The sequence below is a fragment of the Scyliorhinus canicula genome, chromosome 16, assembly GCF_902713615.1.
Source record: "Scyliorhinus canicula chromosome 16, sScyCan1.1, whole genome shotgun sequence".
NCBI classification, from domain to species: Eukaryota; Metazoa; Chordata; class Chondrichthyes; order Carcharhiniformes; family Scyliorhinidae; genus Scyliorhinus; species Scyliorhinus canicula.
In genome coordinates, this window is record NC_052161.1 from 81,036,722 (window position 1) to 81,061,447 (window position 24,726).

The 24,726-nt window shown below is 46.0% G+C and overlaps 1 protein-coding gene across 6 annotated transcripts in view; it reads right to left on the reverse strand.

Annotated features, from left to right (window-relative positions):
• vps26a (VPS26, retromer complex component A) overlaps window positions 1–24,234 on the reverse strand; it is a 102,910-nt gene extending 78,676 nt beyond the window's left edge. For 4 of the 6 annotated variants that reach the window (XM_038821939.1, XM_038821934.1, XM_038821937.1 and 1 more), the window contains exon 1: window positions 24,110–24,233. In XM_038821939.1, the coding sequence (XP_038677867.1) occupies window positions 24,110–24,112 (3 nt within the window). In that variant the 5' untranslated portion in view covers window positions 24,113–24,233. Of the gene's footprint in view, window positions 1–24,109 lie in introns of all 6 variants that reach the window. The other 2 variants (XM_038821940.1, XM_038821936.1) reach the window with 2 other exon arrangements.
• Window positions 24,235–24,726: the final 492 nt, after the last annotated feature.

Consider the following 24,726-nt stretch of genomic DNA (forward strand, 5'->3'; position numbering starts at 1 on the left):
TCCCATAGTGAGGTGACCAGAACTGCACACAATACTCCAAATGTGGTCTCGCCAGGGTCCTGTACAGTTGCAGCATAACCCCACGGCTCTTAAACTCAAGCCCCCTGTTAATAAACACTAACACACTATAGGCCTTCTTCACGGCTCTATCCACTTGAGTGGCAACCTTCAGAAATCTGTGGACATGAACCCCAAGATCTCTCTGTTCCTCCACATTCCTCAGAACCCTGCCATTGACCCTGTAATACGCATTCAAATTTGTCCTACCAAAATGAATCACCTCGGACTTATCAGGGTTAAAGTCCATCCTCCATTTTTCGGCCCAGCTCTGCATCCTATCAATGTCTCTTTTCAACGTACAACAGCCCTCCACCTCATCCACTACTCCACCAATCTTGGCGTCATCAGCAAATTTACTGACCCACCCTTCAGCCCCCTCCTCCAAGTCATTTATAAAAATCACAAATAGCAGAGGACCCAGCACTGATCCCTGTGATACACCGCTGGTAACTGATCTCCAGTCTGAAAATTTTCCATCCACCACCACGCTCTTGTCTTCTATGTGATAGCCAGTTACTTATCCAATTGGCCAAATTTCCCTCTGTCCCACACCTCCTTACTTTCTTCATGAACTGACCATGGAGAACCTTATCAAACGCCTTACTGAAATCCATGTATACATCAACTACTCTACCTTCATCTACACACTTAGTTACCTCCTCAAAGAATTTATTCAAATTTGTGAGGCAAGACTTACCCTTCACGAATCAGTGTTGACTATCCCAGATAAAGATGCATCTTTCCAAATGGTCATTAATCCTATCCTTCAGGACCTTTTCCATTAACTTACCGACCACCGAAGTAAGACTAACTGGCCTATAATTACCAGGGTCATTCCTATTCCCTTTCTTGAACAGGCAATATGTTGTTGCTTAACTAGTCTGTGGGTCAGGTCTCCATTTCAGCAAAGTTCCCTAGATGTCAATAAGGAGGACTTTGCAGAGTCAAGAGGACCAGGTTTACAGTTGTAATTTCCATTTAAAAAGGTAAGAGAGAGGCCAAAATAGACATTGGACCACTGGAAAATGTGGTTGGAGAAGTAATAATAGGAAATAAAGAAATACAGAGGAACTTAACAGTTACTTTACATCAGTGTTCACGGTAGAAGACACCAGTGGGATGCCAGAGCTCCAGGAGAATCAGAGTGAGTGCAGTGACCATCACTAAGGAGAAGGTTCTGGGAATCAAAGGTCTGAAAGTGGATAAGTGACCTGGTTTCTAAAAGAGATAGCAGAGGAGATTGTGGAGGCATTGGCAGTGATCTTTCAGGAATCACTGGAGACAGGAAGGGTCCCAAAGCACTGGAAAGTTGGTAATGTAACATCGCTGTTTAAGAAGGGAGGGAGGCAGAAGACGGGAAATTATTGGCCGGTTAGCCTGACGTCATTGACAAGAATTTTGAGTCCATTATTAAAGATGAGATTGCGGAGTACTTGGAAATCCATGATAAAATAGGACTTAGTCAGCACGGCTTCGTCAAGGGAAGGTTATGTCTGACAAATCTGTTAGTTCTTTGAGGAAGAAACAAGGAAGTTAGACAAAGGAGAACCAGTGGACGTGATTTATTTAGATTTCCAGAAGGCCTTTGATAAGGTACCGCATAGGAGACTGTTAAATAAGTTAAGAGCCCATGGTGTTCAGGGTAAGATCCTGGCATGGATAGAGGATTGGCTGACTGGCAGAAGGCAGAGAGTGGGGATAAAGGGGTCTTTTTCAGGATGGCAGCCTGTGACTAATGTTGTGCCTCGGGGTCGGTGCTGGGACCACAACCATTCACAATATACATTAATGATCTGGAAGAAGGAATTGAAGGCACTGTTGCTAAGTTTGCAGGTGATACAAAGATTATCATAGAATTTACAGTGCAGAAGGAGGCCATTCGGCCCATCGAGTCTGCACCGGCTCTTAGAAAGAGCACCCTACCCAAGGTCAACACCTCCACCCTATCCCCACAACTCAGTAACCCCACCCAACACGAAGGGCAATTTTGGACACCAAGGGCAATTTAGCATGGCCAATTCACCTAACCTGCACATCTTTGGACTGTGGGAGGAAACCGGAGCACCCGGAAGAAACCCACGCACACACGGGGAGGATGTGCAGACTCTGCACAGGCAGTGACCCAAGCCGGAATTGAACCTGGGACACTGGAGCTGTGAAGCAATTGTGCTATCCACAATGCTACCGTGCTGCAAAGATCTGTAGGAGGTAGAATTGAGCAAGCAAGTGGGCAGCAGAAGGACTTGGACAGACTAGGAGAGTGGGTAAAGAAGTGGAAGATGGAATATAATGTGGAAAAGTGTGAGGTTATGAACTTTGGAAGGAGAAATGGAGATATAGACTATTTTCTAAATGGGGAAATGCTTAGGAAATCAGAAGCACAAAGGGACTTGGGAGTCCTTGTTCACGATTCTCTTAAGGTTAATGTGCAGGTTCAGTCGGCAGTTAAGAAGGCAAATGCAATGTTAGCATTCATGTCAAGACGGCTAGAATACAAGACCAGAGATGTACTTTTGAGGTTATTTAAGGCTCTGGTCAGACCCCATTTGGAGTATTGTAAGCAGTTTTGGGCTCCGTATCTAAGGAAGGATGTGCTGGCCTTAGAAAGGGTCCAGAGGAAGTTCACAAGAATGATCCCTGGAATGAACAGCTTGTCGTATGAGGAACAGTTGAGGACTCTGGGTCTGTACTCGGAGGTTAGAAGGATAAGGGGTGGGTAGGGGGAAGGGAGGGAGAGAGGGAGAGAGGGAGAGAGGGAGAGAGGGAGAGAGGGAGAGAGGGAGAGAGGGAGAGAGGGAGAGAGGGAGAGAGGGAGAGAGGGAGAGAGGGAGAGAGGGAGAGAGGGAGAGAGGGAGAGAGGGAGAGAGGGAGAGAGGGAGAGAGGGAGAGAGGGAGAGAGGGAGAGAGGGGAGAGAGGGAGAGAGGGAGAGAGGGAGAGAGGGAGAGAGGGAGAGAGGGAGAGAGGGAGAGAGGGAGAGAGGGAGAGAGGGGAGAGGAGAGAGGGAGAGGGAGAGAGGGAGAGAGGGAGAGAGGGAGAGAGGGAGAGAGGGAGAGAGGGAGAGAGGGAGAGAGGGAGAGAGGGAGAGAGGGAGAGAGGGGAGAGGGAGAGAGGGAGAGAGGGAGAGAGGGAGAGAGGGAGAGAGGGAGAGAGGGAGAGAGGGAGAGAGGGAGAGAGGGAGAGAGGGAGAGAGGGAGAGAGGGAGAGAGGGAGAGAGGGAGAGAGGGAGAGAGGGAGAGAGGGAGAGAGGGAGAGAGGGAGAGAGAGAGAGAGAGAGAGAGAGATCTTATTGAAACTTACAGTCACTGCGAGGCCTGGATAGAGTGGACGTGGAAAGGATGTTTCCACTTGCAGGAAAACGTAAAAGCAGAGGACACCATCTCAGACTAAAGGAACGATCCTTTAAAACAGAATTTCTTCAGGTGGTGAATCTGTGGAACTCTTTGCTGCAGAAGGCTCTGGAGGCCAAATCATTGAGCATCTTTAAGATAGAGATAGATAGATTCTTGATAGATAGGGGTTATGGGGAGAAGGCAGGAGAATGGGGATGAGATAAATATCAGCCATGATTGAATGGCAGAGCAGACTCGATGGGCCGAGTGGCCCAAGTCCTCCTACATGGTCTTATGCCTGGTTCAATGCCAGGTGGTCTGACTGGTTTCATTCATTTTAAACTTTGTAGAAATTACTGGGTGGCATGGTGGCTAGCCCTGCTGCCTCATGGCACTGAGGACCAGGGTTCGATCCCTGCCCCGGGTCACTGTCCGTGTTGAGTTTGCACATTCTTCCTGTGTCTGCAGCCCAAAGATATGCAGGGTAGGTGGATTGGGCACGCTAAATTACTCCTTAATTGAAAAAATAATAATTGGGTACTCTAAAATTTAATTTAACAAAAACTTGGTAGAAATTTGATACTTACTGGTTCGTTCAGTTCTTTCCAGGGCATTTAAGAGTCAATTGCCTTGGGTCTGGAGTCACATGTAGGCCAGACCAGGTAAAGACGGCAATCAAAATGGTTTCATGGTCATCATTACCAAGAATAGGTTTTAATCTCAGATTTTATTAATAGAATTCAGATTCCACCAGCTGCCTGTGTGGAATTTGATCTCATGTCCCCAGAACATTAGCCTGAACCTCTGGATTACTAATCCAATAACAAGACAATGACAATGACAATTGGGGGAAGGGTAAATACAATGCTGTCAGACAAGAATTGAAGTGCAGAAGTTGGGAACATAGGCTGTCAGGGAAGGACACAAGTGAAATGTGGAACTTGTTCAAGGAACAGGTACTGCATGTCTTTGATATGTATGTCCCTGTCAGGCAGGGAAGAGATGGTCGAGTGAGGGAACCATGGTTGACAAGAGAGGTTGAATGTCTTGTTAAGAGAAGAAGGAGACTTATGTAAGGCTGAGGAAACAAGGTTCAGACAGGGCGCTGGAGGGATACAAGATAGCCAGGAGGAAACTGAAGAAAGGGATTAGGAGAGCTAAGAGAGGGCATGAAAAATCTTTGGCAGGTAGGATCAAGGAAAACCCCAAGGCCTTTTACACATATGTGAGAAATATGAGAATGACTAGAGGGAGGGTAGGTCCGATCAAGGACAGTAGCGGGAGATTGTGTATTGAGTCTGAAGAGATAGGAGAGGTCTTGAACAAGTATTTTTCTTCAGTATTTACAAACGAGAGGGGCCATATTCTTGGAGAGGACAGTGTGAAACAGACTGATAAGCTCGAGGAGATACTTGTCAAGAAGGAAGATGTGTCGCGCGTTTTGAAAAACTGGAGGATAGACAAGTCCCCCGGGCCTGACGGAATATATCCAAGGATTCTATGGGAAGCAAGAAATGAAATTGCAGAGCCGTTGGCAATGATCTTTTCGTCCTCGCTGTCAACAGGGGTGGTACCAGAGGATTGGAGAGTGGCGAATGTCGTGCCCCTGTTCAAATAAGGGAATAGGGATAACCCTGGGAATTACAGGCCAGTTAGTCTTACTTCGGTGTTAGGCAAAGTAATGGAAAGGGTACTGAGGGATAGGATTTCTGAGCATCTGGAAAGGCACTGCTTGATTAGGGATAGTCAGCACGGATTTGTGAGGGGTAGGTCTTGCCTTACAAGTCTTATTGACTTCTTTGAGGAGGTGTCCAAGCATGTGGATGAAGGTAAAGCAGTGGATGTAGTGTACATGGATTTTAGTAAGGCATTTGATAAGGTTCCCCATTGTAGGCTTGTGCTTTCTGCACAAGCCTACAATGGGGAACCTTATCATATGTTATCCAACTGGCCACATTTCCCACTATCCCATGCCTCCTTACTTTCTGTAAGGAGGCATGGGATATTGGGAAATTTGGCCAGTTGGATAACAAACTGGCTAACCGATAGAAGACAGAGAGTGGTGGTGGATGGCAAATATTCAGCCTAGAGCCCAGTTATCAGTGGCGTACCGCAGGGATCAGTTCTGGGTCCTCTGCTGTTTGTGATTTTCATTAACGACTTGGATGAGGGAGTTGAAGGGTGGGTCAGTAAATTTGCAGATGATACAAAGATTGGTGGAGTTGTGGATAGTGAGGAGGGCTGTTGTCGGCTTCAAAGAGACACAGATAGAATGCAGAGCTGGGCTGAGAAGTGGCAGATGAAGTTTAACCCTGACAAGTGTGAGGTTGTCCATTTTGGAAGGACAAATATGAATGCGGAATACAGGGTTAACGGTTGGGTTCTTGGCAATGTGGAGGAGCAGAGAGATCTTGGGGTCTATGTTCATAGATCTTTGAAAGTTGCCACTCAAGTGGATAGAGCTGTGAAGAGGGCCTATGGTGTGCTAGCGTTCATTAGCAGAGGGATTGAATTTAAGAGCCGTGAGGTGATGATGCAGCTGTACAAAACCTTGGTCAGGCCACATTTGGAGTACTTTGTGCAGTTCTGGTCGCCTCATTTTAGGAAGGATGTGGAAGCTTTGGAAAAGGTGCAAAGGAGATTTACCAGGATGTTGCCTGGAATGGAGAGTAGGTCATACGAGGAAAGGTTGAGGGTGCTAGGCCTTTTCTCATTAGAACGGAGAAGGATGAGGGGCGACTTGATAGAGGTTTATAAGATGATTAGGGGAATAGATAGAGTAGACAGTCAGAGACTTTTTCCCCGGGTGGAACACACCATTACAAGGGGACATAAATTTAAGATAAATGGTGGATGATATAGAGGGGATGTCAGAAGTAGGTTCTTTACCCAGAGAGTAGTGGGGGCATGGAATGCACTGCCTGTGGAAGTAGTTGAGTCGGAAAAGTTAGGGACCTTCAAGCGGCTATTGGATAGGTACATGGATTAGGGTAGAATAATGGAGTGTAGGTTAACTTCTTAAGGGCAGCACGGTAGCATTGTGGATAGCACAATTGCTTCACCACTCCAGGGTCCCAAGTTCGATTTTGACTTGGGTCACTGTCTGTGTGGAGTCTGCACATCCTCCACGTGTGTGCGTGGGTTTCCTCCGGGTACTCCGGTTTCCTCCCACAGTCCAAAGATGTGCAGGTTGGGTGGATTGGCCATGAAAAATTGTCCAAAATTCTATGATTAACCTAGGACAAAAGTTCGGCGCAACATTGTGGGCCGAAGGGCCTGTTCTGTGCTGTATTTCTCTATCTTTACCCAGAGAGTAAAGGGGTTAGGTGGATTGGCCATGCTAAATTGCCCGTAGTGTCCTAATAAAAGTAAGGTTAAGGGGGGGGGTTGTTGGGTTACGGGTATCGGGTGGATACGTGGGTTTGAGTAGGGTGATCATGGCTCGGCACAACATTGAGGGCTGAAGGGCCTGTTCTGTGCTGTACTGTTCTATGTTCTATCTATCCAAGACCACCGTCCTTCACTCTTATTAAAGCCTTTTACGATTTTAAAGACTCTTATTAGGTTACTCTTCAACCATTTTTTTCCCCAAAAGACACCCAGCCTGTTAATCTTTTCCTGTTTTGCAAATGCACACAGAATCAGAATCACAGAATAATAAAGCACAAAAGAGGCCCTTTGGCCCATGGAGACTGCACTGATGCATGAAAAACACCTGATCTGCCTACCTAATCCAATTCACCAGCACATAGCCCATAGCCTTGAATACAAAGAACAATACAGCACAGGAACATGCCCTTCGGCCCTCCAAGACTGTGTCGATCACGTGTCCTATCTAGACCAACCGCCTGTATCCTTCTGTACCCCGTCTGTTCATGTGCCTATCCAGATAAGTCTTAAAGGTCGCTAACGTATCTGCCTCAACCACCTCACTTGGCAGTGCATTCCAGGCCACCACCACCCTCTACGTTAAAAACTTCCCCCGCACATCTCCACTGAACCTTGCCCCCCTACCCCCTCACCTCAAACTTGTGCCCCCTTGTCATTGTAATTTCCGCACTGGGAAAAAGTCTCCAACTGTTCACCCTATCTATACCCCTAATAATTTTAGAAACTTCTATCAGGTTGCCCCTCAGCTGCCGTCTCTCTAGGGAGAACAATCCCAGTTAATTCAATCTGTCCTCATATCTAATACCCTCCATACCAGGCAACATCCTGGTAAACCTTTTCTGTATTCTCTCCAAAGCCTCCACGTCCTTCTGGTGACCAGAATTGGACACAGTATTCCAAATGTGGCCGAACCAATGTTCTATATAATTGTAACATAATTCTCAAGCTTTTATACTTGATATCCCATCCAATGAAGGCAAGCATGCCATACGCTTTCTTTACCACCATTTCCACCTGTGCTGCCACTAAGGATCTGTGGACCTGCACTCCCAGATCCTTCTGTGTCTCTGTGCTCCTGATGGTTCTTCCATTTATTTTATTTTATGTTATGTCATGTCAACTGCTCATCCAGGTGCTTTTTAAAAGATGAGGTAACGCGCCTCTACCACCCTCCCATGAGACAATAAGACATAGGAGCACAATTAGTCTATTCAGCCCATCGAATCTTCTACGCCATTCAATCATGGCTGATATATGTTTCTCATAAATTGGTGAGCGGTGACCTTCCCCATACAAAACCATGCTGCCCGGTCACCAACTACTCCATTTATCTCCAAAAGCTTCCCCATCACTGATATCGGGCTCACTGGACAATAATTTGCTGGATTATCCCTGCTTCCTTTCTTAAACAAGAGAACAACTAGTAACTATAAATCAAATTTGGCACAGCCAAACCCTCTGAAGGACTGTTTTCAGAATTCTGGCTGCATTGCCGGCCAAATAAAAAACGTAATCAACCTCTCCACTCCCAGAAAAAATACTTTAGGCAAAAACATGGCCGGGACAAAAAATAAAAACCATGGTAAAATGTTCATCTTTATCGATTCAACCAAGCCAGCAAACAGCAGGGGGAGCTATTCCACCTCTGTAAATCCACTTTGACCCAACCCATCAGGTTCGTAAAGTTTAATTTACGGAGCCGGCCCCACTCTCGAGGAACCTGCACTCCCAGACATCTAAAGGGTGCGGTCGCCACTCAAACCACCCCCCCACGCAAATCTGCACCCTTCCCTAGCCCAGAAACCAAAAAAACACTTGCTCTTCTCCCAAATTCAGTTTATATCCCTAGAAAGCCCCATTATACCCCCCAGCATGGGGACCAGGTCCAAGAGGTACAAAAGGTCATCTGCATATAGAGAAACCCTATGCTCCAGCCCCCCCCCCCCCCTCATTATTCCCTTACCTAGCTGTGTTCCAACCATGGTAGAATACAGGTTTAGCATAACCTCACTATTTTTCAAATATATCCTTCTAGAAATTAAACCTAATCCTTGGTTTCTGTTTTTCTGGCTTTGCTAACCTGTGGTCCAACTTTTAGTGATTTGTATATTCCTTTGCTCCCCTTCCTTTTCTCCCCTTTTATTTTAAGTGCCCTGAGCTCATTATTCATGTCATTCAGAATCACGTCTACCTGTCTTATCCACCTAGTGAATACCAAAGTGAAATAATCATTTAACATTTCTGCCAGCTCGCCACAATCTGTGCTTCCATTCAGTCTATTCCTTCATGATCCTATTGTCATCACATTTTCCTTTTTTAATTGATGCCAAATTAGGGTTAAAATAGTTTACTATTTTATTTTCTGAACCTCTCTTTCTTCCCAACTGTTTTTTATTTTTCTCCTGGTGGGTTGTATTGAATAAACAAACTTGGAGGATAAAACCCCTGGTCCAGATGGATTGCATTCGAATATCTGATTGCATTCAAATATTTGAATGCAACATGGTGGTTAGCACAGTTGCTTCACAGCTCCAGGGTCCCAGTTCGATTCCCGGCTTGGGTCATTGTCTGTGCGGAGTCTGCACGTTCTCCCCGTATCTGCGTGGGTTTCCTCCGGGTGCTCCGGTTTCCTCCTACAGTCCAAGGATGTGCGGGTTAGGTGGATTGGCCATGCCAAATTGCCCTTAGTGTCTAAAAAATGTTAAGTGGGGGTTACTGAGTTAAGGGGATACGGTAGATGCGTGGGCTTCAGTAGAGTGCTCTTTGTAAGGGTGGGCCGAATGGCCTCCTTCTGCACTGTAAATTCTATGATTCTATGATTAGGGAAGAGATAACAGGCATTGCAATACATATTTAATAATTATTTCAAAAACGTATAGTACTAGAGGACTGGACGATCACCAATGTAATAACTGTTTTTTAGAAGGGAGGGGTGAGGAAGAGGACAAGCCCAGGGGATTATATACCAGTTAGCCAAACCGCAATGATCGGAAAAATCACAGAATCCTTCCTAAAGGAGAGAATAGAAGAACACCTAGAATTGAGAAATACAATAATGAATGGTCAGTGTAGATTTGCTCGACCAAACTTAATGACTTCTCTCCTAATCTCCTCATATTTTCTTTTTATCAGGCAAACAATGCTATGTGCCTAACGGGGTGAATGCTAGCTGCACTTTGTACCAAGTGTTGTTGTTGTCCAGCTCCTGTTGTCAGCTGGCCAGGCACCCTACCCTTAACCCTACAATACAAAGAATAAAGCAGCTAATCCAAGGGCACTTCCCTGAGGAATTCCGGCATGGATATCCTTGGGCAGTGATGATAGTTTTGGCTCAGCTCCTTGATGCTTTAATGTAAAGGACTGGTCTATCTTCCACTTTGACTAGTCATTTTTTGAAAATAACTAATTGTTTTCTTCTAGTTATCTGAATTGTTTCACTTCATCTTCCAATAGAGATAACGTAGAAAAACTAACACTAAATATTTCCATTGCACTTTATCCTCACCTTACATCATTTAACATTCTCACTTCAATCAGTCTTTTCTTTTTCATACTTGGGTCAACTGTATCATCGGAGTCTGAAAGTTCAAGCCCCACACCAGAATTTGAGACAATAATTCAGACGGACTCCTCACTGCAAACACTGAAGGGATGCTGCAGAGGTGCTTTCCTTATTCTATTTAAAATCAGTCACATTATTTCAGAATACAATATATGTCTGGTTGCACAAAAGCTGCCACCTCAAAGAATGTGCCAGGAACCAATCACAAAGCGTGATAATTCCTGTGATAAACACACAATGAAAAGTTGGAATGATTCACTGAAGAAGCCTACTTCTCAAAGCTCTTCCCCAAGTTCCACATGTGTCAACTTGAGCTCTTCATACCAAATGTTCAAACTACAACTGAAAGGATAAACAATAATTTACTTGTCCCAAGCCTCCCAATACCATAAACATTTAGAACATAGAACAGTACAGCACAGAACAGGCCCTTCGGCCCTCAATGTTGTGCCGAGCCATGATCACCCTACTCAAACCCACATATCCACCCTATACCCGTAACCCAACAAGCCCCCCTTAACCTTACTTTTATTAGGACACTACGGGCAATTTAGCATGGCCAATTCACCTAACCCGCACATCTTTGGACTGTGGGAGGAAACCGGAGCACCCGGAGGAAACCCACGCACACAGGGGGAGGACGTGCAGACTCCACACAGACAGTGACCCAGCCGGGAATCGAACCTGGGACCCTGGAGCTGTGAAGCATTTATGCTAACCACCATGCTACCCTGCTGCCCCGCCATGCTACCCTGCTGCCCCGCAGGGCAACCCACATCACAAATTCAATGATGCTAAATGCCTCCAATTCTTGCACTAAGGATCTCTGTGTTTACCCGAACCAGTAGTTACCACCTAACCATAATCCCAATCATCAGTGATGGAAGGAGCTGTCGACAGTGCAATGAAGCAACACTCACCATTTGTCCAATTCAAGCGTATAATCTTTGGTTAGAGCTCAGGACTGAGTAACTTAGATATTGAAGATAGTATAAAAGGAGTTAAAGGGGGAGGGATGCAGTGATTTTTCCTTTAAGGGCAACATAGCAGAGGAGGATCACCTATCCTGAGGGACCAATTGGGAATGAGAGTGGCTAATCACCCCAGAGGACGGAGTCCACTCTCAGGTAGAAGACATGTAGGGACTTGGGCTGCCCGGAGTTGCCTCAGTACAATTTTTCTTATAATAAATACCTTCTGTGTTCCTAACAAAAAAACCTGCTGACTGATTCTCAGTTAGAGTTCCAACCAGGATCACTGGGCTCCAGCCTTATTCAAAACAATGACAACACAGCCCAGTAAAAATTAAGTCAATGAGGATCAGGGGGAAGATTCTCCACTGGTTGGAGCCGTACCTAACAAAATGGAAGATGACTGTGACTGTTGGAGGTCAATCATCTTAATCCTCAGGGTAGTGTCCTGCTTAGTTCAATGACCTTCTTGTCATCATAAAGGTAGAAATGGCAATGTTCACTGATGATTGCACAATGTTTCACACCATTTACAACTCCTCAGATTCTGAAATGGTCCATGTCCATATGCATCAAGACCTGGACAACATTCAGTGTTGAGCTGAGAAATGGAAAGAAACATTCATGCCACACAAATTCCAGGCAATGACCATCTCCTAGAAGAGAGAATCTATCTCCCTCTGATATTCAATGGCATTACCATCACTGAATTCCCTACCTTTAACTTCTTCAGGGTCACTGCTCACCAAAAACTTCAATGCACCCAGTCAAATAAATGCCACGGGTACAAATGGCTGGGTATTCTGTGGTCAGTAACTCACTTCTGGACTCTCAAAGCTCTCCACTGTCTACAAGGTACAAATCAGGAACACTCGCTGGGTGAATACATCTAGAGTTTTGAATCACAAGTAGTACAACTCAGGAGGCCTTTCGGCACATGAAAAGTTATGTTCCGTTCTGAAAGAGACCATTCAGCCCATTGTGTTGGCCACAAAAAAAGAGAAAACAAAACTAGCCGCTTATTTTAATCCCATTTTCCAGCACTTGCACTTGGTCTGTAGCCTTGCAGGTTCTAGCATTTCAGATGCAGATCCAGGTACCTTTCAAATGAGTTGAGCATTTCAGCCTCAATCTCCAATTTAGGCAGTGAATTCCACCACCCTCTGGGTGAAAATGATCTTCCACGTCTCCCCTAATCCTTCTACCTATCACCTTAATCATGCCGCTGGTAACTGACCTCTCGAATAGGGGATAAAAGCAAATTACTGCAGATGTTGGAATCTGAAACAAAAGAGAAAATGCTGGAAAATCTCAACAGGTCTGACAGCATCTGTAGGGAGAGAAAAGAGCTAACGTTTCGAGTCCAAAGACTCTTTCTCTAATACCCTGTCTTGGCCCCTCATAATTTTGCACATCTCAATTACATCCCTTAGCCATCTCTGCTCTAAGGAAACAACAAGAGCCTACCCCAAAGCATTTTATTCATATGTAAGGAGCAAGAGGGTAACTAGAGAAAGGATTGGCCCACTCAAAGACAAAAGAGGGAATTTATGCGTGGACTCAGAGGAAATGGGTGAGATTCTTAATGAGTACTTTGCATCGGTATGCACAAAGGAGAGGGACAAGACGGATGTTGAGGCTAGGGATGGATGTTTAAATACTCTAGGTCAAGTTGTCATACGGAAGGGGGAAGTTTTGTGTATTCTAAAAGACATTAAGGTGGACAAGTCCCCAGGACCAGATGGGATCTTTCCCAGGTTACTGAGGGAAGCGAGGGTCGAAATAGCTGGGGCCTTAACAGATATCTTTGCAGCATCCTTGAGCACGGGTGAGGTCCCGGAGGACTGGAGAATTGCTAATGTTGTCCCTTTGTTTAAGAAGGGTAGCAAGGATAATCCAGGGAATTATAGACCTGTGAGCTTGACGTCAGTGGTAGGCAAACTGTTGGAGAAGATACTGAGGGATAGGATCTATTCACATCTGGAAGAAAATAGACTTATCAGTGATAGGCAGCATGGTTTTATGCAGGGAAGGTCATGTCTTACAAACCTAATAGAATTCTTTGAGGAAGTGACAAAGTTAATTGATGAAGGAAGGGCTGTAGATGTCATATACATGGACTTTAGTAAGGCATTTGATAAGGTTTCCCATGGCAGGTTGATGGAAAAAGTGAAGTCGTATGGGGTTTAGGGTGTACTAGCTAGATGGATAAAGAACTGGCTGGGCAACAGGAGACAGAGAGTAGTGGTGGAAGGGAGTGTCTCAAAATGGAGACGGGTGACTAGTGGTGTTCCACAGGGATCCGTGCTCGGACCACTGCTGTTTGTGATCTACATAAATGACCTGGAGGAAGGTCTAGGTGGTCTGATTAGCAAGTTTGCAGATGATACTAAGATTGGTGGAGTTGCAGATAGCGAGGAGGACTGTCAGAGAATACAACAAAATATAGATAGATTGGAGAGTTGGGCAGAGAAATGGCAGATGGTGTTCAATCCAGGCAAATGCGAGGTGATGGATTTTGGAAGATCAAATTCAAGAGCGGACTATATGGTCAATGGAAGGGTCTTGGGGAAAATTGATGTGCAGAGAGATCTGGGAGTTCAGGTCCATTGTACCCTGAAGGTGGCAACGCAGGTTGATAGAGTGGTCAATAAGGCATACAGCATGCTTGCCTTCATCAGACGGGGTATTGAGTACAAGAGTTGGCAGGTCATGTTACAGTTGTATAGGACTTTGGTTCGGCCACATTTGGAATACTGCGTGCAGTTCTGGTCGCCACATTACCAGAAGGATGTGGATGCTTTGGAGAGGGTGCAGAGGAGGTTCACCAGGATGTTGCCTGGTATGGAGGGTGCTAGCTATGAAGAAAGGTTGAGTAGATTAGGATTGTTTTCATTGGAAAGACGGAGGTTGAGGGGGGACCTGATTGAGTCTACAAAATTATGAGAGGTATGGACAGGGTGGATAGCAACAAGCTTTTCCCAAGAGTGGGGGTGTCAGTTACATGGCGTCACGATTTCAAGGTGAGGGGGGGAAAGTTTAAGGGAGATGTGCGTGGAATGTTTTTTACGCAGAGGGTGGTGGGTGCCTGGAACGCTTTACCAGCGGAGGTGGTAGAGGCGGACACGATAGCATCATTTAAGAGGCATCTAGACAGGTATATGAATGGGTGGGAACAGAGGGAAGTAGACCTTGAAAAATAGGAGACAGGTTTAGATAAAGGATCTGGATTGGCGCAGACTGGGAGGGCCGAAGGGCCTGTTCCTGCGCTGTAATTTTCTTTGTTCTTTGTATCCAAGCTTTCCTCATAGCTGCAATCTTCCAGCCCGTACAACATTCTTGTAAATCTCCTCTGCACTCGCTCCAGAGCAATTTTGTCCTTCCTATAATGTGGTGACCAGAACTGTACACAGAATTCTAGCTGTGGCCTAACTAGTGTTTTATACAATTCTAACTGTATATCCCTGCTTCAATATCCCGGCCGATAAAGGAACGCATTCCATACTCAAGAGATATGGGGGAGTGAGGGGGGGGGGGGGGGGGGGGGGGGGGGGAGGAGGAGGAGGAGGAGGAGGAGGCTACTGATCAGCCATGATGATAATGGATAGTAGAGCATGCTCAAATTGCCGAATGGCCTCCTCCTGCTTCTGTTTTCTACGTCTTGTTCACAATCTTGTCCACCTGCCCTACTATCTTCAAGGACCTGTGAACAACACTTCCTCAACCCATAAGACCATTAGACACTAAAATATAGAAACAGATATAGGCCACTTGGCCCATCTAGTCTGCTCAGCCATTCAATCATGGCTGATATTTTTCTCATCCCATTCTCCTGCCTTCTCCCCATCAGCCCTGATTCCATTATTAATCAAAACCCTATCTATCTCTGTCTTAAAGACACTCAGTGGTTGGCCTCCACTGCTTTCTGCGGCAAAGAGTTCTCCAGATTCACCTCTGGCTGAAGAAATTCCTCATCTCTGTTTTAAAGGATTGTCCCTTTAGTCTGAGATTATGTCCTCTACTTCTAGTTCTTTCCACGAGTGAAAACATCCTCCCCACATCCATTCTACCCAGGCCTCGCACTGGTAATGCATGGTCTGATTGATGCGCTCTGTGACACTGGCAAACCAGTCCTGAAATGACAGGCTCACTTGGGGTTCATCGATCGGTTGACTCACAGTTTATGTCGTCCATTTTCATCTTCCTTGCTTTCGAAACTGCACTCACTGCACCCTGGGTGTGGGATCCTGGGGATCCACACATCCAGACATAGGAACAGCCTCAAGACTCCTCAACGACTCCACCTTGGACTAATCTGTTCCCTGTAGGAACACATTTCACAACGCCCGATGCTGCTCTTGCTCATGGATGTACTTTGTTTGGCCCCTTGTTCCACACTGAAACCATGGGCAGCACGATAGCATAGTGGTTAGCACAGTTGCTTCACAACTCCAGGGTCCCAGGTTCGATTCCCAGCTGGGTCACTGTCTGTGCGGAGTCTGCACATTCTCCCCGTATCTGCGTGGGTTTCCTCCGGGTGCTCCGGTTTCCTCCCAGTACAAAGATGTGCGGGTTAGGTGGATTGGCCATGATAAATTGTCCTTACTGTCCAAAAAGGTTAAGTAACGGTTACTGGGTTACGGAGATAGGGTAGATACGTGGGCTTGAGTAGGGTGCTCTTTGTAACGGCCGGTGCAGACTCAATGGGCTAAATGGCCTCCTTCTCCACTATAAATACTGTGATCTATGATCACTGTTTGTCGATGTACCAAAAGTCAATGTTCTCTGTTGATTATTCTTTTTGTCTACTATGTACGTACCGTGTACGTCCCTCGGCCGCAGAAAAATATTTTTCACTGTACTTCGGTACAATGTGACAATAAATCAAATCAAAATCCTTTTAAGTTTCAATAAGATCCCCCTCTTCCTTCTAAACTCCAATGAGTACAACAACCCGTCAGAATATCTTCCCGTTTATTGAGTATTCCCTTCTTTTCCTCGTCTTCCCCAATGCATTACCTCCCGTTTTCCCGGATTGAATTCAATTATCCTCTTCTCTGCCAACTGAACCAAACATAAGAACATAAGAACATAAGAACTAGGAGCAGGAGTAGGCCATCTGGCCCCTCGAGCCTGCTCCGCCATTCAATTAGATCATGGCTGATCTTTTGTGGACTCAGCTCCACTTTCCGGCCCGAACACCATAACCCTTAATCCCTTTATTCTTCAAAAAACTATCTATCTTTACCTTAAAAACATGTAATGAAGGAGCCTGAACTGCTTCACTGGGCAAGGAATTCCATAGATTCACAACCCTTTGGGTGAAGAAGTTCCTCCTAAACTCAGTCCTAAATCTACTTCCCCTTATTTTGAGGCTATGTCCCCTAGTTCTGCTGTCACCCGCCAGTGGAAACAACGTGCCCGCATCTATCCTATCTATTCCCTTCATAATTTTAAATGTTTCTATAAGATCCCCCCTCATCCTTCTAAATTCCAACGAGTACAGTCCCAGTCTACTCAACCTCTCCTCATAATCCAACCCCTTCAGCTCTGGGATTAACCTAGTGAATCTCCTCTGCACACCCTCCAGCGCCAGTGATATAATTCTGGAGTCGATAGCTAACCTCTTCACTATCAACTACATGGCCAATTTTTGTGTCATCTGCAACTTCTCAATTATGCCTCCCACCTTTAAGTCAAATTCATTAGAACAAAGAATAATACAGCACAGGAACAGGCCCTTCGGTCCTCCAAGCCTTGTAATGGTCATGATACTACCCTTGACCAAAACCCTCAGCATTTCCTTGTGCCATATTCCTCGATACCCATCCTATCCATGTATTTGTCATGATGCCATTAACGTATCTGCTTCCACAACCTCCCCTGGCAACGCGTTCCAGGCACTCACTACCCTCTGTGTAAAAATCCTACATCGCACATCTCCTCCAAACTTTGCCCCACGGACCTTAAACCTATACCCCAGGTGACTGACCCCTCTACCCTGGGAAAGTGTGCTCACTCACATACTCTATCCATGCCCCTCAATCTTGTAGACTTCTATCAGGCTATCGCTCAACCTCCGCCGTTCTAATGAAATTCAGCCTCTCCGAGTAGCTAACAGACGAGGCAACATCCTGGTAAACCTCCTCTGCACCCTCTCCAAAGCCTCCAGTAAATTTGCTGATGACACCAAGATTGGCGGAGTAGTGGATGAGATGAAGGGCTGTTGTAGGCTGCAAAGAGACATTGATAGGATGCAGAGCTGGGCCGAAAATTGGCAGATGGAGTTTTACCCTGATAAGTGCGAGGTGATTCATTTTGGTAGGAAAAGTTTGAATGCAGATTACAGGGTCAACGGCAGGGTTCTGAGGAATGTGGAGCAACAGAGAGATCTTGGGGTTCATGTCAACAGATCTCTGAAGGTTGCCACTCAAGGCAACCTACTAAGGTTAAGGGGGGGGGGGGGGGGTTGTTGGGTTACGGGTATAGGGTGGATACGTGGGTTTGAGTAGGGTGATCATGGCTCAGCACAAAATCGAGGGCCGAAGGGCCTGTTCTGTGCTGTTCTATGTTCAAGTGGATAGAGCCGTGAAGAAGGCTTATAGCGTGTTAGCGTTTATTAACAGGGGCCTTGAGTTTATGAGCCGTGGGGTTATACTGCAACTGTACAGGACCCTGGTGAGACCACATTTGGAGTATTGTGTGCAGTTCTGGTCACCTCACTATAGGAAGGATGTGGAAGCATTGGAAAGGGTGTAAAGGAGATTTACCAGGATGCAGCCTGGTTTGCAGGATAGGTCTTATGAGGAAAGGTTGAGGGAGCTAGGGCTTTTCTCTTTGGAGTTGAGGAGGATGAGAGGCGACTTAATAGAGGTTTATAAGATGATGAGGGGGATAGATAGAGTGGACATTCAGAGACTATTCCCTCGGGTGGATGTAGCTGTTGCAAGAGAGCATAACTATAAGGTTATGGGTGGGAGATATAGGAGGGAAGTTCGAGGTAGGTTCTTTACTCAGAGAATGGTTAGGGTGTGGAATGGACTGCCTGCTGTGATAGTGGAGTCGGACACTTTAGGAACTTCCAAGCGGTTATTAGATAGGCACATAGAGCACACTAGAATGACAGGGAGTGGGATAGCTTGATCTTGGTTTCGGACAAGGCTCGGCATAACATAAGAACATAAGAACTAGGAGCAGGAGTAGGCCATCTGGCCCCTCGAGCCTGCTCCGCCATTCAATTAGATCATGGCTGATCTTTTGTGGACTCAGCTCCACTTTCCGGCCCGAAGCATACAAAATGATCAGAGGGTTAGATAGGGTGGACAGCGAGAGCCTTCTCCCGCGGATGGAGGTGGCTAGCACGAGGGGACATAGCCTTAAATTGAGGGGTAATAGATATAGGACAGAGGTCAGAGGTGGGTTTTTTACGCAAAGAGTGGTGAGGCCGTGGAATGCCCTACCTGCAACAGTAGTGAACTCGCCGACATTGAGGGCATTTAAAAATTTATTGGATAAGCATATGGATGATAAGGGCATAGTGTAGGTTAGATGGCCTTTAGTTTTTTTTTCCATGTCGGTGCAACATCGAGGGCCGAAGGGCCTGTACTGCGCTGTATCGTTCTATGTTCTATGTTCTATGTTCTATGAACACCATAACCCTTAATCCCGTTATTCTTCAAAAAACTATCTATCTTTACCTTAAAAACATGTAATGAAGGAGCCTCAACTGCTTCACTGGGCAAGGAATTCCATAGATTCACAACCCTTTGGGTGAAGAAGTTCCTCCTAAACTCAGTCCTAAATCTACTTCCCCTTATTTTGAGGCTATGCCCCCTAGTTCTGCTTTCACCCGCCAGTGGAAACAACCTGCCCGCATCTATCCTATCTATTCCCTTCATAATTTTTAATGTTTCGATAAGATCCCCCCCTCATCCTTCTAAATTCCAACGAGTACAGTCCCAGTCTACTCAACCTCGCCTCATAATCCAACCCCTTCAGCTCTTGGATTAACCTAGTGAATCTCCTCTGCACACCCTCCAGTCCTTTCTCAAGTAAGGAGACCAAAACTGAACACAATACTCCAGGTGTGGCCTCACTAACACCTTATACAATTGCAACATAACCTCCCTAGTCTTAAACTCCATCCCTCTAGCAATGAAGGACAACATTCCATTTGCCTTCTTAATCACCTGTTGCACCTGTAAACCAACTTTCTGTGATTCATGCACTAGCACACCCAGGTCTCTCTGCACAGCGGCATGCTTTAATATTTTATCGTTTAAATAATAATCCCGTTTGCTGTTATTCCTACCAAAATGGATAACCTCACATTTGTCAACATTGTATTCCATCTGCCAGACCCTAGCCCATTCACTTAACCTATCCAAATCCCTCTGCAGACTTCCAGTATCCTCTGCACTTTTCGCTTTACCACTCATCTTAGTGTCATCTGCAAACTTGGACACATTGCCCTTGGTCCCCAACTCCAAATCATCTATGTAAATTGTGAACAAAACATCGAGGGCCGAAGGGCCTGTTCTGTGCTGTACTGTTCTATGTTCATACCCTTCTGGTAGTGTCGCGACCAGAAATGTGCTCAACATTCCAAGTGTGGCCTTACCAAGGTTCTGTAGCATGTCCAACTGCAGCATGATTGCCAGTTTTTATACTCTATGCCCATCCAATGAAGGCAAGCATTCCATATGCCTCCTTGACTACCTTGTCCACTTGTGTTGCCGCTTTCAAAGATCGGTGGACCTGTACACCCAGATCTCTCTGACTTTCTATATTCCTAAGAATTTTGCCAATTACTCTATCTGTCCCCCCTCTGTGTGACCTACCAAAATGCATTAACTCACATTTGTCCGGATTAAGCTCCATTTGCTATTTCTCTGCCCAAATCTCCAATCTATGTCCTGCTGTATCCTCTGACAATCCTCAACGCTATCTGCCGCTTCACCAACCTTGGTGCCATACAAACTTACTAATCAGACCAGCTACATTTCCCCCCAAATTGTTTATATATACTACAGACAATAGAGGCACCTGGGCCCTGTGGAACACCACTGGAAACTGTTTTCCATTTGCAAATCATCGATTGACCATTACCCTCTGTTTCCTGCCATTGACCAGTTTGGGATCCAACCTGCCACGTTACCCAATATCTCACGAGGTCTCACTTTCCTGGCCAGTCTGCTATGTGGGATCTTGTCAAATGGCATATTGAAATCCATATAAACAATATCCACTGCACTACCCTCATTAATCCTCCTCGTTACTTTCCAAAACAAAAATCTATTAAGTTAGTAAAACATGATCTTCCCCTAACAACACCATGCTGACTGTCCCTGATCAATCTATGCCTTTTGACAGTTTATCCTGTTTCACAGAATTATTTCCATTATTTGCCCACCACTGACTGACCAACCCATAGATTTCTGGTCGAACTCTTGCACCTTTTTAAAATAATGATGCAATGTGTGCAGACTTCCAATCTCTACGACCTCAGCTGCATCTTGAGAGGACTGGAAAATTACCCTCAGAGCATTAGCTATTCCCTCCATGGCTTCCTTCAACAGCCTGAGATACAATCCATCTGGCCTTGGTGAATATCCACCTCCATACATTCCAGTCCCTCCAATACATCCTCTCTCACTATGTGTATTGTATCTAATATTTCTCACTCCTCCTCGCGAACGAGGATGTCTGAATCATCCCCCTCCTTAGTGATAACAGAGACAAAGTGCTCATTGAGAACCCTGTTCACATCTTGAATAAACCCACAATGGTGAAGTACATCTCTGATAGCCCTACCTTTTCCTTAGTTCATGCAAGGACTAATTTTAGGCTGCATTTTAGGATTTCTTTGATTTTACCTGCCACTATTTTTTCATATCCTGTTTTCCTATTCATATTTTTACTCCCCCCCCCTCTAGGTTTTCTACAATATTAAGTATTTTGTGACTGTCATAAGCTTTCTTCTTCTACTTTATCTTGACCTGTATGCTTCGGGATAACCAGGGGGCCCTGAATTTGATAGTACCACCCTTTTCCTTTATGGGGACAGTCAGTGTTGGCGCTTGCAAAGAGCAATTCAGTTTGTCCCACTCCACTTCTTCAATAGTCCTTGCATGATCTAACCACTCTCTAGGTAAAGACATTTCTCTTAAATTATGAATGGCCACTTATATTTATAGCCCCTGCCTCTGGTCCCATCTTCTCTGCATTCAACTTAGTCTTTTATTTTCCAGGGAAAAGAGCCCCATCCTATTTAGTCTTTCCTGATTGTTTGATCATCCTAGTAATTATTTCCTGCACCTCCGTCAGTGCCTTTCTATCCTCATAAAGAGGAGACCAGAAATGTGTTCAGTTTTCCCAAGTATGGTCTAACCAAAGTTATAGAGTCAGAGTCATTATAGCGCAGGAGGCCATTCATCACATTGTGTCCATGCTGCCTCACTACAGATTTATTCAGTCAGTCCCATTCCTCCACTCTATCCTGTATCTGTTTCCCTCAAGCACCCGTTCCGGTTCTGTTTTGAAATCATTGATCATCTCCATTTCCATCACCCTCACAGCTAATGGGAACAGTTTTGTCGGCCTCATCTATACCTGTTATAATACTGTACCCCTCCATAAAATCTCTCCTCTTTGCACCAACTTAACATTGTAACTGGTAAATTTCCTGTTCACCCTCGTAAGGATCCAAACATCCTTCCTAAATTGGTCTGGCCAGAACTGAATACAATTCTCTAGTTGTGGTTTAAAATTAGCTTCATAAATTTTCAGCATAACTCCTATTCTTTTCATGAGATGTGATTTCTTGCCCATTCCCAATTGCCCTTAAAGGCAATGATGGACCTCGTTGTGCTGCAGGGCACCGCAGCACCTTTGAATTTGTACTCAATACTTTTATTTATGAAGCTTAATATCCTGCCACTTTCAAAGATCGATGTACATGAACCTGTGGTTCATGTACACCAGTACTTGGGCAGCACAGTAGCATGTTGGTTAGCACAATTGCTTCACAGCTCCAGGGTCCCAGGTTTGATTCCCGGCTTGGGTCATTGTCTGTGCGTTGTCTGCACGTTCTCACAGTGTGTGCGTGGGTTTCCTCTGGTGCTCCGGTTTCCACCCACAGTCCAAAGATGTGCAGGTTAGGTGAATTGGTCATGCAAAATTGCCCTTAGTGTCCTAAATTTCCCTCAGTGTTGGGTGGGGTTACTGGGTTATGGGGATAGGGTGGAGGTGTGGGCTTGGGTAGGGAGCTCTTTCAAAAAAAAACGAGCCTGTGCAGACTCGATGGGCCGAATGGCCTCCTTCTGCACTGTAAATTCTATGATTCTATGATTCTTGGTCTCTCTGGCCCTTCTCACTCTTCAAAACTGTGTCTAACCCTTGTGCTAAAATGTTTCACTTCACACTTCTCAACATTAAATTCAATCTATCACGTTAATGCCCATTCTTCTGGCCTATCTGTACCCATAGAAAAATAGAAAATAGGAGGATGCCATTCGGCCCTTCAAACCTGCTTCGTCGTATGATCATGGCGTTCAATACCCCGAACCCACCTTCACCTCCATGGAGTAGGGACAGGGTACTAGGACATGGAGTAGGGACAGGGACAGGGTACTGGGACATGGAGTAGGGAAAGGGACAGGGTACTGGGACATGGAGTAGGGACAGGGTACTGGGACATGGAGTAGGGACCGGGACAGGGTACAGGGACATGGAGTAGGGACAGGGACTGGGACATGGAGTAGGGACAGGGACAGGGTACTGGGACATGGAGTAGGGGCAGGGACAGGGTACTGGGACATTTATTTAATAATAAAGACTTATTATTAAAAGGCTGGAATCAGTGAAATAATGAATTGTTGTGTAAAAAAACTCATTCACAGAGACCCCTTTAAGGATGAGGAGGGGGCACCTGTCATCTGTCTCCAGTCTGGCCTATAATTGAATACTTAATTTTATTTATTTTTAAATTAAAAAAGCAATTTGCAGCCTGGATATGTGGGATAAATAATAAACACCCGAGGGACACAGAGCAGTTCCTGGTCAACATGCTCACCAAGGGCAGCTGTCCGAGCCCAAGGCCGCTGCCCAACCCAGAACAGCTTTCCCAATCCAAATACCCCCTCGATGTCCCACTCCCAGTCCCCTCTCCAAGTACCAGTCCCCATTCCCGCCGTCCCCCGCTCCCTGTCCCGTCCCCCGCTCCCAGTCACCCAGTCCCCGCTCCCCGCTCCCACTCCCAGTCCCCGCTCCCTGTCCCAGTCCCAGTCCCCGCTCCCCGCTCCCACTCCCAGTCCCCGCTCCCTGTCCCAGTCCCCACTCCCGGTCCCAGTCCCCACTCCCCACTCCCCACTTCCCACTCCCCAGTCCCCACTCCTACTCCCGGTCCCCACTCCCGGTGCCGGTGCCAGTCCCGGTGCCAGTCCCGGTCCCAGTCCCCACTCCCGGTCCCAGTCCCAGTCCCCACTCCCGGTCCCAGTCCCAGTCCCCACTCCCGGTCCCAGTCCCCACTCCCGGTCCCAGTCCCAGTCCCCAGTCCCAGTCCAAAGCAGTTTATTCCCCATGATACAACCCTCAGGATAATCTCTCAATTCCTGAGCAATTTCAACCACACTGGATTATTATTCAATTCACACAGTCTCCATTAAATGTGGAAGACCTTCCCCGAGCCGCCTGGATCGTATCCACTGGAACAAGCCGGGGCCTCAGTCTCTATCTCACACATATACTCACTCTCTTTGTGTTTGTCTATTATTTTATTTCTCTTTATTACACTCACCATTTCTCCGTTTGTCTTCTCGCGACCTCTGATACTCACGTGACCCAATTAAAGGGCCAGGCTCAGTCACGTGACTGGCTCTTAAGGGGACAGAGCGCCCTTAATCCCGCCCTTCACAGAAACACTGATCTCCAGGCTGTTGTCTGCTTTTTCAACCCAGCAACTCACGTTCAGCAATGTGTGAGGTTAAAATCCCAAACTCCTCTCCGGCTCTTATTTACACAAAGTGTGAGGAGGAGTGGGGCTGATGGACGGGGAGGGGGATTCACACAAAGTGTGTGAGGAGGATTGGGCCTGATGGTTGGGGTTGGGGGGGTGGGTGGATTCACACAAAGGAGGAGTGGGCCTGAAAGAGTTTATACAAAGGGTGTAATTCTCCAGAAAGATTTCTAAGTGTGGTAGCGAGCGGGAACTGGCGCTCAGCCGTGCAAGGCCAGCAACACTTCAGCGTTAATTGACCAGCTTAATTGCCAGCAATTGGCCAGCAACATCCTACCAACTGTTCGGGCTTGAGACAATGTACACCTCTTTAACCTGTGATTATCCCTCTCCCTGGATCTGTAATGATTTGATTACCTGCAAATGCCTGCATTCCAAGCATTGTCCAGCATCTCTGA